Genomic DNA, 17,370 nt, shown 5'->3' with positions numbered 1-17,370 from the left:
CTTTACCTTCAAACCCAGAGGTTCATTCAGGTTCCATATGCCTAAATTAGAGGTTTGTTTCTCAGACCGGACCAGAGAGCAGACCAGCCAGGGGATTGGGTAGGAGTTTCCCTCCATTTTCCCTCAGGCCCGAGTCAGGCCAGTCTCTCAGGGTATATACAGTATAGCGTTTCTTTTTTTGGGGGGGGGTGGGGGTTACACTATTTGGTGTGATAATCATAATGTTATACAGGTATGTATTAGTTACAGTTACGTTACAGCATAAATTAAAAAACAATTACCCAATGAAATAAACAATCAACATGGTCCCATAAATGCAGCAATGGGACAGGCCTGTGCCAGGCTCAGACAGAATGTGCACGGGTTCTGATAGTCGTTCTTTTGGGCCCAATCTAAGCTCTAGCCTGAACATCTGCTTTAGATTTTTAACAATGAATTGGAAACTTGGGATGACAACCTTATGAAATGGTATTGAAATGAACTAACGTAAGTTGCATTTCACGCACTATTGCATTTGACAACAAACTTAAGATTAAAAAAAAGTTAGTGTGCATACACTTACATTTTCTCCCATTGTGTTTTGAGGACACTCACTAATCCTCTCCTGTGTGACTACCTTTATTTTCAAATTTGAGGATCGAAAAGAAATGTTGATTGTCAATAAACACAAAGGGAACAAGTCTTAACAGAGTACAGATTCTATCCTTCTCAGTCTGTCCTGCATCTGTTTACCAGATCGGCTGTGCGTGCTCTACTTTTTGAAGACAACAAACATACCCCATACAGCTCAGATATCTTGTTTCAATTTGGAAACGGTAACTGGAACTAAAAGGTCATACCAGGCATTATTTTCTACTAAAGCGTAAGGCTAACTTGTGTCTATCTTATCAAACAAATACGTTTATGATTTTTTAATCATGAACACTGGAAAATTCAGCCCTAGTTTTGTGAAGGACAACTTTAATGTTTCCATTCCATATCGCAGCTTAAAAGAGGAAGCATTCGGAGGGACAGCTTCTCACATACTTAAAGAAATAGAACTTGAAGCTTAACCAATAGACATTGGCAAACGTGTGCCGTGAATTTGACTCAGGAATAATTACAGACCCATTCTACCTCAAATATGTTTTGTTGTGCAGGACAGTGAACTTGATAAGCACAATCCATATGTCCGTTCCTTCTTTAAGCAGCTCACAGTAATCAGCATCTGTTTGGCTATATCCCCACAACCCTGTTGTTGCATGCATCCTCCTGCACGCACACACACACACACACGCGCGCAAGCACACACGCGTGCACACACGCGTGCACACACGCGTGCACACACGCGTGCACACACGCGTGCACACACGCGTGCACACACGCGTGCACACACACACACACACACACACACACACACACACACGAGTAGTGAGCAGTCAGGGTAAACACAGTGTGACCTGATTAAGACATGAATTGTAGAACTCACACCTTGGGCAAACACCTCAATCCAACACATCATTAATCAGCCCTTAATTAACAGAAGAGATCGAGACCGGAGCAGTGACTGTTGCGTACCCACTTTTAGGGTACGAACACACAGCAGTCAGTCACGCACGCACACACAAATACACATCGGTTTATACTGCGATGGTCTCTGATAAAATGGGATCACTGACTGCACATGGAGAATGCACAAGTCTTATCTTATCCGTGTGGTGTCAGTTCACCGACACAACAATCCAGCACACTATCAAACTCTTCCATCAGATAATTATCTTTTTGATTCCTCAAGTTTCCTCAAATTATATATGGTCTTCCCCCAAACAAATATAATATTGAATGAACAGTATAACTGTGTGTGTGTGTGTGTGTGTGTGTGTGTGTGTGTGTTTATAAAAAATAAATAAAGATTATTATTTACCAAAAACTGTATATACAATATAAAGTGTATATTATGAAAATCATCAACAATAATTTTCATTTATATATTTTGAACCTACACCTAGTCCAACCTAGGCTACAGTAACTATTCAGAAATGGCTACCAAATCTGAAACAGAAACAAAAACTGTTAACTAACTGAAACACACATGGCAATATCATTTTGCAAGGTAGAATCATCTAGCTTGGAGTGAAGATGAGCTACTAGCAGAGGTGACTCGTATTCTGCGGTTAGTCGAGCGCCTGTACCTGAATTTGTAAAGCCATCGACATCCCTAGTAAGTAAAGCCTGAGACAGAGGAAATGGAAGTGTGTAATTTCATAGTCAGGAAGAGGATAAGGTTTGTTAGGATCTCCCCCCCAGTCCCTAGCTATCCTCATCCCTCCAACTCTCATCAGGCCAGCTGCCTCCTGTGCTCATTAGCACAGACTCTTAAGGAGCTCCTAAAGACTTTGTGAAAAATGAACGCTCATTTGAGAGGTCGTTAATTTGCACTGTTATGCAAATTAGGTGGCAATTAAGCAATAGATCAGAAGAGCAGCACACATTTATAACAAGTGAACAAGCATTATGACACAGTCAGATGTTACCGGAGAGAGCTGGGGCAACAGATTTACTCTGTACAAGTCCAGCATACATCCTCCGAATCTATCAACTATTTTAGGAACACAGTCCTGATGCCTATGCAGTGCAAGCCAAATGTGAGGAACATTCTACCAGCAGTCACGCTGTTTAATACAGGGCTTAATTGTTCAATCTGTTCAATTTAGTTAAATATAAAAAATCGTAATAGATTTTTTTTGTATCGATTCATTCATATATAAGAGATGACGTAAATATGGAGAAAAAAAAGAGCTTCTCGATTATTTGATTAGAGGTTCTACTTCTAAATGTCGGTTTTGAAATATTTTCGGTTAATTTCCCAGCCCTATGTTAAAGCATGCAGAATTAATTACTGTCTGCTAGTTCTATGTGCAGACAGTTTCGTGAAACACGTCTGGAGGTATTACCAGCTCCCTTTGGAGAATTGCCAACCCGTGTTGTTGTGCTCTTCTGTCAAGCCAAGACCGTGTCGACATTTTCCTTCTTTCCCTTTTGTGTTTTCTTGTGGTAAAACATTGCCCTGGCATACGTTGGCAGTCGTTGGTCATAGTTTCGATGCACAATGTGACAGCTAGACTCATCAACTTACGCAGTCTGACAATGTGGATAATCACAAGTGTAACTTTTTCCCCCACACATTGCATGCATGTTGACATGTAATACACATATAAGACGGCCAAAAATGTAGATCTGCTATTTACGGAGCACGACACTGGCACGCAACTAAGTATAACTGAGGCTTTTGGTAACACAAGCACATAGAACAGAGGCCACATACAGAGACAGGCCTGACAGACACAGCAGCAGCTCTTCACAACTCATCCTCTAGACAAGTGATAAGGCCGTGTTGTATGTGTGTTCACACCTTTGCGTGAGACATGCAGCTTATTCTAGATTAGCGGCTAGCCCCTAATACGTCAGTCCTCTGGTGTCATCCATCTAGACTGGCTCCATGACCAAGATCTCCAGAGGCTTAGAATGACAGTGGGGTCCCCCGGTGTCTTCAATAACCCCAAACATGCTCGGGATCCTGGGATGGCTTGTGTTTGGCCCCCACCCCTCACCCCGCCACCAGCCCTGATATCTCCATCACCCCATTGCGTGGCATGGCATGGTGTGAAATATACAAACATACTGTCTGGGACTGCAATGTGCCGTGCTACAGAGGGGTGGAAGGCTCCCATCAATTGTAATTAATCCTTAATTAGTCAGGATTAGGAGCTGTGCTATGACACTCTTAAACCCCCCACCACCAAACTAATGCAATCCAGCTGAGGCCACATTTACATATCTTTAATTAAAGAGACGTTGGTTGCCTTTAAAGCTAAAGCTCAAAGCAGTGTGAGAGGCAGAGACATGCTGAGAGGCAGGGCCGATCAGATGAAGAGGTAGGCGTCAGCCTCGGACCTTCACAGCTCTGCGGGTGATCGTGGAACCATACTGATGGGTCACTCAGTAGAACATGAATTACAGTATGTGCAGCTACTGCAAGAAATAAGAATACATCACTTTGTCTTGTTCCCTTCCCTAAATTCTGTGATTTATTAAGAAAAGTGTGTTGCAAACAAATTATTATTATTATTAATTGTGAGTTTGACTTTGAAGGCAAGACACAATTCAATATGAAAAACACCAACAGTGAGTCCAAACATGTCTTTTACTATGTCAAGTCATTTAGTACTATTAGCACTAGGGTTTCAGCTACATATCCAATATTAGAATGTAAAGAATTATTGAAATTATTATGTTTTGTCCACACTCTGCCCTTAGTGAATCCTATCCAAAATCATAATGCGGTGCACTCATTCCACAGTCATACCCATCCTAAAATCCACTCGTTACAGCCATACAAAATTTCCCTCGCCAACATACAGAGGCCCAATTCCTACAGGAATAATACCACATGGGAAAAGCAGTCAGCCCACACACCATTAGGCCCGAGCTAAGGGTTGGGGTGCTCCTGCCTCCCCAGTTGGAGGGCTTGTGTTGGGGCTGGGGGGAAGGGGTGTCTGTCAGGGCCAGGGGTCTGTGTGATATTAGCCGTCTGCCAATCTGGCTTCGGGAATGGACACCGAGTAATTACTGCTGCTCTTACTGCCTCATCAATCTCCCTCTATCGGTCCAGCGCCCCCCCCCCCCCTCCCCACCCCCCCACACTCTATCTTTTTTCATTCTCTTCTGCAAAGGAGGAGAGGAGAAACACGGATTGAGTGGCAGGGCACCACAAACCACAACAGAGATGCCTGCAAAAGCAATGAAATGACCCAGCTCCACTGCATAAAGATTGAATGTAAATAGAAAGGAGACGTGTATGAACTCACTGATATATACCGCTCTGGGATTTTGCCATGTAAGAAGCTTGGATGACGGTGTACCTCTGTACAGTGGGGGAACACATGATCAAATTATAGGCACTTTCTGTAGTTCTATCTAGAGTCTAGATTCTAGACCCTCCATGATGCAACTAGACCCCTGTCTTCTTCTTCGTCTGTCTGCCAGGGCTGGCAATGTCTCAAACTATATTTTTATCCTTCTGAAACCTCTTACCGCTCTTCAGTTAACAGGCACAGCAGGCTTTCCCTCGTAAAACTATATAATAAAAGTCTGAGGTTTCCAACAACTCATAAAATTTTACGCCTGAGCTCAAAATGAAGCTCTTTGAAAATGAATAATAATTAACATGCTTTAATACAGCTCGTCATTCACTGGGACTTCAGGCCCTTTACACTATCAAAGCCAGGATGGCTGAGGCTCCTGGCTTTGATAGAGTAAAGGGCAGATAAAGTCGTATTTACACATGGCGATAAAATGGACAATTCGACCCACAATTAGCCCATCCCAACGGTTTGGCCAGATTTAGAGCAGTCAGGGCATGATGGTCGCCTCTGATTATTGTGTGATGTAGGGCCCTATGATTTTTGCAATGCAGAAAATATGGTCTGAATCATGGCATCGGGAAGGATTTCATATATCAAAAGACATAAATGGAATTTGGAGATTATTATAATCTCATGCAGGTTATCACCAAAGGAAGAGGTCATGTGTTTGCGAGATTTCAGATGAGGTGCAGTAGAGTCTTGTTGATCCTGCTGCAATGTTCACTACACGTTCTGGTAGTTCTCAACCTTTTCAGGCCGTGACCCCCCCCCCAAAATAATCATATTTGAACTGGGAACCCCCCCCCCCCCACTCGGTTCCACAGATAAATATTGTGAAAATAGCAGATCTACAACGTCGGCTACTTTCTTTTTTGTGCCTCTTTCTTATATTAATTGACAATTTGGCAACTGTTTGACCAGTCTTTATAGTATAGTTTGTTGGTTACTTTTGATGCAGTAATGGTCTTTTCTCTTTTTTTTTTGTAATTAAAAAGGTCTTAAATTCCTTCAATTGTCACTTCATTGTCAACTGGGGACCCACCCTAAAATCATGTGGGGACTCCCCTGGGGGTCCCGACCCACAGGTTGAGAACCACTGCTGTAGAGCAAAGATTTTCTACCAATTAACAACGCACTGCTGTGAAACATCTCCTTATTGATCACAAGTTCCCAACTTGTTAGCTTTATCACTGTAACAACCTTCATCAAGGTGCCTTTTGTTAAAACTCACACGGAGGCTCTAATGTGAGGGTTTTACAATGATAATTAGATTTTCAATGGTGTTGCCAATTTCAGTGTTTGTTGACTTTGAACAAGCAGATGTCAGCTACAGTATGTTACTCTTAGCAGCACTTGTTTTTCTTGTTGTTTACAGCTGCAACTCACTAAACAAAAGTCAAAGAACACAGCATGTGAGCTTTTCCATGTTATTCCTACATGTAAGACAGTGACACTTAACACTTATATCCTATATCCTATGTTGACCGGGGTCCCCCAGGGTGCTATCCGGGGCAAAAGCATGCTTATTTTCATCCAATTCTAAACTATACAATTATAATAAAACTTGTTTGTAATTTGTATACCTAGGTCAGAAAATGTTACAATAAATACATATTCTACAAAGACTTGTACCATGTTTCTGTTTGCATGACAATCAAAAGTTACTGCTAATGCATAAGAGGTTCCATTCTGTATGACAGACAGCTATTGGGTAAAGCAAGTCTAATTCAATCATGAAATGAGATCTAAAAATGGCCAAAAGAGAAAGTCACACATAAGATTCACTCATCCCTTTTAAACCCTATACTTAGTTGACCGAGGTCCCCCAGGGCTCGATCCTTGGCCCCCTCTCCTTTTTCCCCCTCTACACCAAATCTGTTTGCCGAAAAAAGACGATCTAAAAGCTCACAATGCATCTTGTTGCAACACATTGTAAGCTTGTAGATTGTCTATTTTCAACAAAATGTTCTCCCCAGAATAGGGACGCCAGGGTTCATGTGGTTAAGTGTACATTCACTACGACCAGAAATTATATGGAAGAGAAACATTTACCCAGTCTCATGTCCAATGACATTATACTGATATGTAACATACATAAACTAAACCTTTTGAAAAGATGGAAAAAGGGTCTGTGAGAAAACCCATGCTTATTTTTCCAGGGATATGAGTATATTCAACTAAAGTTGTGCTCAGTTGGAAATAAAAGTTCAGGAAAACAGTGTATGAGTTCCAAAACTATTCACTTCTCTTGTAGACAATGCAGTGATATAGAGTCAAGAATCCTTATTTTCTGGGTTTCTTGTTTAAGGTAAAACTGTCTAAGGAAAAGCGCAATTAATTGCAAGTTATTTACTCAGTTAAGTTACTTAGAGTTTGCCCAACTAACCTTGAAAGCGTCTCTTACCGGAATTGTTCTAGTTTGTTGCCAAAGCTTGCTATACAAGCTTTAAATAGCTGTCTGGCATTTTTTTAGTTTTTAAGTTGGCTGAACTTGATTCCGACAAAGCCTCGACCTGAAATGTTTCAGGAAATAATAGGTATATTTTGGTTACATGCCACATTTTCCTTCATCGTAATAATCGGATTTGGAAAAATTCCAAAAATAGTGGAGTTGGATGATAGAAAGGTAGATTGACAGATCCAGTGTGGTAATTTGTCAAATACATTGTCAACAATGACAAAAGAAGAGGAGAAATACCTAAGAAAAAAAAGAAAAGAAGAAGAACACCACCAAACCAAATCAAAAACTTCTGCCTGAGAAGAACTGCAGTGGCTTTTGAAAGATTTTGGCATAAGCTGTCCCACTGCACCAAGAGCTATTTTTACAGCAAATACCCATGAGAGTGAGGGGGAAAAGAACTCGAGCTGAAGCAAAGCCATTGTCTCTTCAACTTTGATCATTTGCCTCTCTCCCTCCAAGTGCCGAGGCTCACATTTTTTCCCGGAGATTCTTTGACAACGAATTAACAAAACTGAAAAATTCAACGCAAATCAAGGTCATGTTTAAATGTGAAAGCTCAGGACAACACAAGCACTGTAGCAGAGTAGTGGAAAAGGAGAGAGAGAGAGAGAGAGAGGGGGGGGGGGGGGGTTTGCTGGCATTTGCGCAGAACATTTCCTTTACAATGAAAACAATCTAACCAACTGCAGCACTCAGAGGAATTCACCTCCCCTCCCCCACTCCCCCGCCACCATTACATTACCATATCAAAGCCCCGAGTTCAGAGCAAGTCTTCTCTTTCAAGAACGGGAGTGAGGCAAAGGGGTGGAGGGGGGGTGGAGGGGGGGGGGGGGGGTGGGACAAGACCGAAGCAGCAGGAGTAGACCCAAGACCGAGGTTGCTTTTATCCCTTGTTCAATGTGTGTGTGTGTTTGCCTTGAGAGGCTGTATTCCTGGGGGGGGGTGGGGGGGGGGTGTATCTGCAGAGATACTACTGATTGAGCCTTCCATGAGTGGCACAGCAGAAGTCAATTCACATTCCAGAGGCACATAATGGAGCCTGCAGGGGGTCTACTGGGGAAGCAGAGAAATGTCAGGTACATACATGGTGCTGCTAGGAGGGTACCACATGGCAGGCGGCTAGGATCTCCACAAACTCAGCCTTTATGGCTGGCATATTCACCCGCAAAGCAAGGAAACACCCACCTCTGTCAAGCTCGAAATTTGGTGGAAGATAGTGACATTAACATCATCATACCGACAAGTGTGGTTTTTGTTTTCTTTCTCTCTCTCTGGCCTGTGTCTGTGTGCACTCATAGGCCCTTTCTCTCGTTTGCGGGGAGAGTAAATGTGAAAAATCAAAGTGAATGGCATTAGGGTAAATAAGACCACTGGTTGCCTGGGAAACAAGGTACCCTACCCCACTCACTCAAGCCTACCCTTTACTTTCCTCCAATCACAGGAGAGCAATAATACATTATTGACAGGAGGGTCACAACTGGAACCAGTGCTGCACTTTCAAATTGTATTTGAACCGGAGAGATTTGCTGTGAGAGGAGATACAGAGGAAAGATGTAGAGAGGGCTGGAGAGTGGGAGAGAATTCCAAAACCCCTCCCCATTCACACTACCATAACCATCAATCTGCCATCTACTCCTGCCCTCCGCCTTTGAACCATACTAGAAATCTGTCAGCTAGCTGACTGGAATAGCTAACAAGATAAGAATAAGCATCTAGTGTACTCTGAATAAGGCTTCTATGTAAGTGTTCATTTGAGATTTTACTTCACATCCAGTGTATTATCCAGTGAATAGTCAATCTATAAGCGTAATTAGAAATACATAATTTGCTAACATTCAAGTTCAAATCGCTCTACATAAGAACAAAAGTATTCAACTGATGCCAAAATTCATTATCACCAATAAACTCTTAAAATTATCCAACATTGTTTCTGGTTCATTAAACAAAGTGATTAAAAAGTTATTCAATTGTGTTGATGTATTAACAGCAAAACGTAATAACAGCTGCATCCTTGTGCATGTTCACTGTCCACTTGCTATTCACTTTCAGCAAGGGACTGTTTGTCTGTTTCTTAATCAAGGTTGGGTAGAATTGACAATTTGATGAATTTTGTAATTTTTTTTGTTATTCATTTAAAACTGGAAATAGACAGAGAAGTAAACCTAACCATCTCTGTCCCCACTGCAGGTTATATTTCCCCATTCATCTGGTTCTCCATGCCCAAATGAACACAACATGGTTGTATAAACAATCAAGCAGTATTTTCCATTAGCCCTAGCTCTGTTTCAATGGGGTTAAGTCAAATAAGATTAGTCCGAGTTGTCAGCGTGAAGTCTCGATATAGGTCTAACATAGTTCAAGTTTCTAAAATTACGTGGCCAAACCCAAAACTATATACAGGAATAATTAAGAAGGATATGCTTGACCTGATGATACAGTTTCAATCCCCTGCAGCTAAATCAGTGCTACAACCAATGGGATCGATAAATAATCAATTAAGTTCACTTCAAGGCCAATGAAAGATCAACCTGGCATCAAGGAATCCATTAGTGGAGCAAAGCAGCCACTGATACACTGTATCTAAACACTGACAAGCAAGCTGAGCAGACTGTGAGAATACAAAGAGAGCAAGAGAAGAAGAGACTCACCCGTCTTCTCTTTGATCTCACAGAGAACACTGAAGAGGGCTGGCTTCATTCTGTGACAGTTCAGGGCATGTTTCCTACAAGAGTGCAGAGAACAGAAGAGAGGGAGAGAGATAGAGGGGAAAGCAGGATTAGGATAACAGATCTCCATTACAAGGCATTCCATTAAAAAAAATATATATATAAGGCAGGTAGAAGTAGACGTTGATTCAAATAGTGGTAGTTTTGTGGTATGTGGTAGTTATCCACAATTAATACTGAGAATGATGCATTTGCTTGGCAATCATATAAAGCCTTATGATATCGCATCAAGAGCACAGGGAAACATAATAAGAAGAGCACAAAATAGCATTAGTATTTAATATCTAGATGCCTTTGGCAGCACAAAAGCATCCCCATTGGTAAGTAATGTTAACATTTGGACATGTTCTAGGGTGCTGTACAGTATGTGCTGATGTTTAGCCACAAGAACAACATAATTGTGTGTCTGGTTCCACAGTCAATAAAAAGTAATCCAACTTTGTGCCCTTTACAGAAAGATGTAATCTACAGTCCAGTTCATGGCGAACTGATGGGACATTAGGTTAAATCTAATTTGTAAAAAATTAGCCTAAAGGCAAAAAGAGATAGTATTCATCCTTCATTGTGCCCCGATTTGTCCACTTGAGCGGGGGGGAAATATACAGACACACACGCACAAAATGCACAAGTTACTACATACAAACAAATAAATGCTCACAATCACAACTACATCACATGCCCGAGCCTAGAGTGACACATAAGTAATTCCATAACCACTCAAAACTCTATATAATTAGTTGACCGGGGCCCTCCAGGAGTCTATACTATACAATTTTTTTGCCCTTTACATTTGACGAAATTAGCCGATCCACAAGTTCACAATGAGACCCATTGTGAGCTTGTATTTCAAATATTTTCACCAAATAAAATCAAATGACTGCATAGTAAAGACATCACAGAGCAAGGCAGAACGGATGCATACGAATTACGAAATTACGAATCATTGCAAGTCTGTAAGGTTGTAACTCACATTGACACTTAAAACCACACATAACAAGAGAACCATGACGTATTTCTAATTTGCGTGGTCTGTAAACTTGAGTCTATAAAAGCCTACACAAAAAGGCACAAGCAGATATTCTGTGGATATATCAATATCGTTACCAGTTACAAGAAGCACATGAAAGGGCAATGCCTGCATCCAAAATGTTTATTACATTATAATTTTGAGCCATGATCGAAAAAGGAACACAAGAATTCATGCACAACAAACAATTCAAGTCGTTTAAACGAATACAACGAGTTTACAAAGCCTTCTAATTCAGTCTATTTTTAGACCGTCTTCTATCCAAAACACATCACCAGAAACACATTACAGACAATCACAGATGAGTATGATAAGGCTACGCCTGACCTCAACATCAAGTCCAGTTGTGTGCGGCCAGCACGGCGTGTGGTGCGTTTAAGGACTGTATTTAGAGAAATATTTAGCTTGTATAGCCTTTTAGATAACGAGTGTGTGCTGACAATATCTGTAAGGATAGCACAGTACTAGTTTCTTATGGCGAGTATGTGTCTGAAGTGATGGACTGTTCTTGTGTCCACTTGCATATCAGTTTTATGTTGTCAACTGCTGGATTTGAGTTGGGGGGCGGGGTGCCTTCACCATGGAGGATTTGTGACTGAGCAGGAGGAGGAGGGGGGGTGCTCATGCGGTCCTGTACTGACCTGTGCTGGAAGTTGAGTGGCAGGCCACCCCCTGCCGTGCCCCCCCTAGCTCCCCCTCCCTCTGTGGGGTCGTCTGATCCGCCCCAATGCGAATGCGCCGGTGACTCCTCTGGCCAGCATCTGAACATAATATGGCGACAGGGTGAGAGGATGAGGGAGGGCAGCAACGTGCAGGTAGCGTACGCTGCACCGCCATGTCTCTGTGCCGCCCACACCACTCCCTATCCCAGCACACTGCCACCCTCCACGACAAGGGCATCACCCTCCCTTCATCATGAGCCACCTCACACACATTTTATTAGTCGATCGGAACTAAGGGGAAGAATATTCTGTGGATACCAAAAATAATTATTGTGATGATGTTTGCACACATTCTAAGCAATTCCAGCCGCAACTACTGCTAGGAATAGTGTTAGCTTAGTAGACATGGTTACTGGTTACTGTCCTGACATGACAAGCCTGCATGTGTTTTGTCTTTTCGATAGGGTAGACCTGAGCGGGAAACCAGCATCACAGCCAGATGCTGGTAAATGTAGGGCCTACATTGTAGGCTGTGGCTGGAAAAACTTCCATCTGCCACTCATAAACTCCTATTCAGCCTGGGACTTTTGTCAGTTGAATTATTATCAGGTACACAGAATCACATATATTGCTAGTTACCAAAAATATGGGGATACCTGGCATTCCTATTTTGAGCAGCCCCCTATTTTGAGCATGTTGTTAAGCGAAAACGTTCCAAAATGAAATAAATAAAACATTTAAAATAGCCGTTCTACAAGATCACAATATGTTGCAATTCGATGGGAGCTTGTAGATCGCCTAGTTTTGCAGTTGTATGACAAAGTATATCATTTTAACTGAAGTGGATAATGTGCTAAATACTCCAAGGGTCATTCCTACTACGTTGGATTGTAAATTCTTTATCTAAAGAGTTAAGAGTCAACACGCACATCAACACACGTCACAGAGGAGACATGCTGAGTAGGGGTCTAGTTCAACACACTCCTCTCTACACTACGGGACTAAAAGGAAGACAACAAAGTTGCCACCTTTAATTCGTGTTTTAGTACAGTTGAAATCGATTAATAACCTACTACTAGTCTATTACACATGCTTCTTCAGATTAGGATTGGCTTTTGCATTCCATGAAAAAGTATATGGTAATATCTCACTCCCCGTTCATTCACCTTTAAGATGGCTATTAACGAAAACCAACCCTAAAAAAGACAAAAGCAACACACGGCAAGCTAATTAGAAACAGAAAACTGAAGGAGCTGGGCTGGGGCTGGGGGGGGGGGAAACATAGTGAACATATTTCACTTAAAAAATCTAGAGCCATTAAGTCATCCAAAAAAAAAAGGTAATAACCCAGTGTTCATAAGCTGCCAGTAGAGCATCACCCCCCCCCCCCCCCCTCCCCATCTCATTAATAGAAACTCGATTTGCGGACAGCTGCACTCGCGTACACATTATAGGAGAATTGATTGCACCCAGCGCACAATGAAAAGGATGAACACCAGGGAGGGAGGGAGTGAAAGAGGAGTGAATTAATTAAGAGAACCAGGTGGTCAAATGTTGGGTGGAAAATCACTAGCTAATGACACATCACACTATGGCCACAGTATTGCGGCGGACGCTGCCTATTGTTAAAAAAATACTAAAGCTTCAACTTTAAGATGACCTTTATGCTCCTCCAAGCCACATGGCAAATGAATGTGGGTCACTTGCTTATTGTTATACACGCATGCACTCTTGAATCCATGATATGTAAACATAACCCTGATGCAAATATGACCAGTGAAGAGAGTCATGAGAATGACTGGCTGCTGTCATCATGTGCAGCACCAGGCTGATATGGCCTAATTTAAGGCCATCCATAATAATCCATACCTTCATTTACCAATCTAATTTGCATTTCAATGACCAACATTATCGACACATGTGCTCATTAGATAGGAAGAGACGTTTGAGCCAACACATCATCCACCCAATTAGATAACTTGGCTTGTTATTAGTAGTCTATATTTGACTAGGCCAGGTGATGATATTGTATTTTGCTGTTATTTTATATGCTATGTTGACGAATTGAATTCATAGGACCACAATGGAAACAAGTCCCCAGGACTTTTTTTTTGTGTTATCATTTTAGCCCAAATATCTGTACCTGTCTGTACCTCCTGCATTAGACATTTATGTCTAATAAAGTATTCAATCAAACCTGCAAATTTGTGTTCTAACAATACATCACAGCTTTTGTAGCAAAATGTGTTGATGGACTGTTACTAACAACCGGCAAAACCAGCAAACACTGGGTTGTTAGTTAGTAGTTACTTATGATGGATTGGATGGAACCTTTTCCAAAAAGATCTGAAGTTTTATGTCGAGTCGCTTGGCGTTTTAGAGGCCTCCGAAACCCCAAAAGTTCTCTTTAACATCAAAGACAGGTCTCTTTGGAATGCATTGGATTATAAAACCTTTTACACTAGAGAGCTGCACGACAGTAGGCTGACCGGGTACTACATGTCCAGAACACCTTTATAACATTGTAATTGGAGACCAAACTTTTTATATATATATATGAATATATCTCAGACAGGGTAGTTATCTCCACGTTTACCCAGGTGCGTGTGACCACATAATAAAACAGTGGTTCTCAAAGTGGGGTCCGGGGACCACCAGGGGTCCGACCTTGAGGGGATTCCAGGGGGTCCCCAGGTAAATTAGTTAATATAGCATCATAATTATGTTGTAACCACTTTATCCATTTATACGTTAGCCATTTATATAAAATAGCAGATGTTTGAACATCTGCTATTTTTGAACATTTTTGGAAAAGCATCGAGAATGTTATATATATTTTTAACACAAATTCTTCTCTTCTGGTGGCCCCATCTGAAAAACATTTTCAGATGGGGGTCCGCAGCTCTAAATACATATCAATCTGGGGGTCCTTGGCTTGAAAAAGTTTGTGAACCACTGTAATAAAACACACAAATCCAGATTAAACGCTAGACACAAAGGGCACACGAAGAAAACATGTCTTCAAAGTACATTAAAGCAGCATTAAAGTCTTCGTCTGCATACAAAGTTAAAGCCTAAAAACGCCCGTTTAGTGAGTAATATCGACTTGTTTATCATGTAACGTGTGGAAGTAACGTGGCGTTCCTGTAGTGCATATTCCAATCAAACTTTTTTTTATAGCGTTCTTTATAAACAACAGCAGCTTCGATGATCGGCGATGATCGCTGCCTGTGTTGGCTGCTGGGGGAAACATTCTGCTCTTACCTGGCCTGTGCTTCGTCCAGGCTCTCGTCGGTGATGGCCATGATTTGCTGTAGAATATCCCCGATGTCTTGCTGGGGCTGACCGAGCTGCTTTCTGACCGAGTCCGGGTCTCCGACGTCGGCCTGCGATTGTCCCCCGAGTCCTGCGAGACCCGTCATCATCCTGATCTGCTCATCCATACTTTCAAAAAGAAAAAAAAAACTCGCCCGTCGTTTTTCTCTTTCCTCCCCTTCAGTCGAATAATACACACAAAACAGCTAGCCAGTGTAAGCTACTAGCCAGCCAAAGTATCTCCAGCTACAAACCGACCATACACAACACTCGATTAAAAACCGACCCCGATCCCTAAAGACGAGCTAGTGTTGGAACCAGCCCGTCGTTGTGTTGCTAAAGAAAACGACTGGTTAAAGCGGCAGATTTCGCTCTACATTCGCCTACGTTTCCCCCACTTTATTCTCCAGAGTCTCCCAGAGCCGTGCAGCTAACTGGTAGCAGCTCTGCTAACAGCACAGAGACGAGGCAGAGAGCCTGGTGGAGAGAGAGGAGCTGCTGGATGAAAAAAAAGCAGCAGTGACGAGCCTGCCTGCCTGCTAGCAGCCACAGCCACACATGAACACAATGTGGGAGCTGCAGGCGGACAGCACTGCCGAGCACATTGTCAAAGTAAAAAAAAAGAAAAAAAATGCACAATGCTTTTTCCTGTGCAAGCAATTACTGTGCATTAAAATAATGCAAAAAAAAAAAAAATTGCACTAGACCATCAAGCAAAACTCCCTACCCCCGGTGAAGCCTCTGTTATTATTATGAGAGGTTACCCATCAAAACAGACCAGCACGGAGTGCCATTGTTGTCGTGTGTGTTGTCGCTCATTGAACACTAGTAGCGAGTGAGCAGTGCATGCGCTTGCGTGTTGTGTTGTGGGCTAATCAGTATGTGCCATATAAACGACACCCAATCATCCAGCTACTTAACAATGTGAGGGAGTATTATAGCGATCAGAGCGGCGATGTGGCGCCGGCAGGAGCGACACGAGAACTTATTTTGCAACGTAAAAAAAAATGAAGATGGGCTTTTTTGCAAGCCGACCCCCTATTATACTGTTGTTACTAGTAGTAGGCTACGGCTCGCGTATTCATGGCTCTTTTGAACAGTGGGGGGCGGGGGGGAGCAGTGGGGGGCGGGGGGGAGCCACTACACCTGGTTGACCGAAAAAGAGTCTAAATACCATAACCACATCTAACCTGGGACTTCATGTTTCAAAAACAAAGTTTGCAGTGGGTACAGGGTATAGTACATGCAAAGGGGGAGGGGGGGTATTGTGTAATAGGGTGACAGGAAGAGTGGGCACCTTGAGGTTACAAAAAATAAATAATTTGGAAAATGGTCTTAAGTAATGTAAAGTATACATGATTTGAACATGCTTGTACATTTGACAGTTAATATATAATATATAAGGCCTGATATTTCTACAATTGCTACAAAACCTGTATCCAGTCAGTTGGACATAAACAAAAAGTTGGAAGGGTAAATTTAGGTCTGATAATGATGTACTGTGCATGTTCAAATCATGTACTTTACAATAATTAAGTCAAATTTAATTTAATTTTTATTTATTTTTCAATAGCCAATTTCACCTCAATGTGCCCACTGTTCCAATGTGCCCACTCCTCCTTTATCCAGTATCAAGGACAGGCTGGTGGGCCAGAAGTGCCTTAGTAAACTCCATGCTTCAATAGTACAAGCTCCTGCTAGTATCCATACAGATTTTTAGGCCTACCATCCTAGCTATCACCAACTGTGGTGATGCTCATGTTAAATAGTGATTTGTAGAAGTAAAAGTAAAACTCACTAAGCCTATCTGCTGAAAGTGTATATGTAAAAGACATACAAACTAGCCTATAATATGAATCACTTCGTTTGGTTTATGAGTTATATTGCAGAGACAATTACTCATTCTATTATAAATACACAGATCATGGCAATTTTATTGAGTAATATTAGAGGGAAAAAAAAGGTGCATGGCCAATGTAACAGCATCTGTTACATTGGATTGCTCTGTCCAAAGCTGCCAATGAATGAAATATCCCATCTGTCTTTCAGTATGAAAATGTAGACAGCACAGATTGAAAACAAGTGTCCTCGTTTTTTTCTGCGAACGTGGACAATTCTGCTGTAGTTTATCACTCAGATCAGAAAGACAGCTTCCCAAGACGAATGGCTAGCTGAATGGACGTGGAGGAGAGGTGCAGCCTCGTGTGCTGTATTGGAGAGATGATGGGTGCGCATGCGGGAGTGGGACCAAACTGGCAGTGGTTTATGCTGACTC

The 17,370-nt window shown here is 42.0% G+C and overlaps 1 protein-coding gene across 3 annotated transcripts in view; it reads right to left on the bottom strand.

The window, feature by feature from the left end:
* pbx4 (pre-B-cell leukemia transcription factor 4) overlaps window positions 1–15,904 on the bottom strand; it is a 32,420-nt gene extending 16,516 nt beyond the window's left edge. For 2 of the 3 annotated variants that reach the window (XM_080447846.1, XM_080447845.1), the window contains exons 1-2: window positions 15,045–15,904; window positions 10,014–10,087 (exon numbers count right to left, since the gene is read on the bottom strand). In XM_080447846.1, the coding sequence (XP_080303972.1) occupies window positions 10,014–10,087; window positions 15,045–15,223 (253 nt within the window). In that variant the 5' untranslated portion in view covers window positions 15,224–15,904. Of the gene's footprint in view, window positions 1–10,013; window positions 10,088–11,759; window positions 11,880–15,044 lie in introns of all 3 variants that reach the window. The other variant, XM_080447844.1, reaches the window with a different exon arrangement.
* Between the last annotated feature and the right edge of the window lie 1,466 nt (window positions 15,905–17,370).

The sequence above is a fragment of the Gymnoscopelus braueri genome (assembly GCF_963280865.1).
Source record: "Gymnoscopelus braueri genome assembly, chromosome: 13".
NCBI classification, from domain to species: domain Eukaryota; kingdom Metazoa; phylum Chordata; class Actinopteri; order Myctophiformes; family Myctophidae; genus Gymnoscopelus; species Gymnoscopelus braueri.
This window is presented reverse-complemented; position numbering and strand designations above follow the sequence as displayed.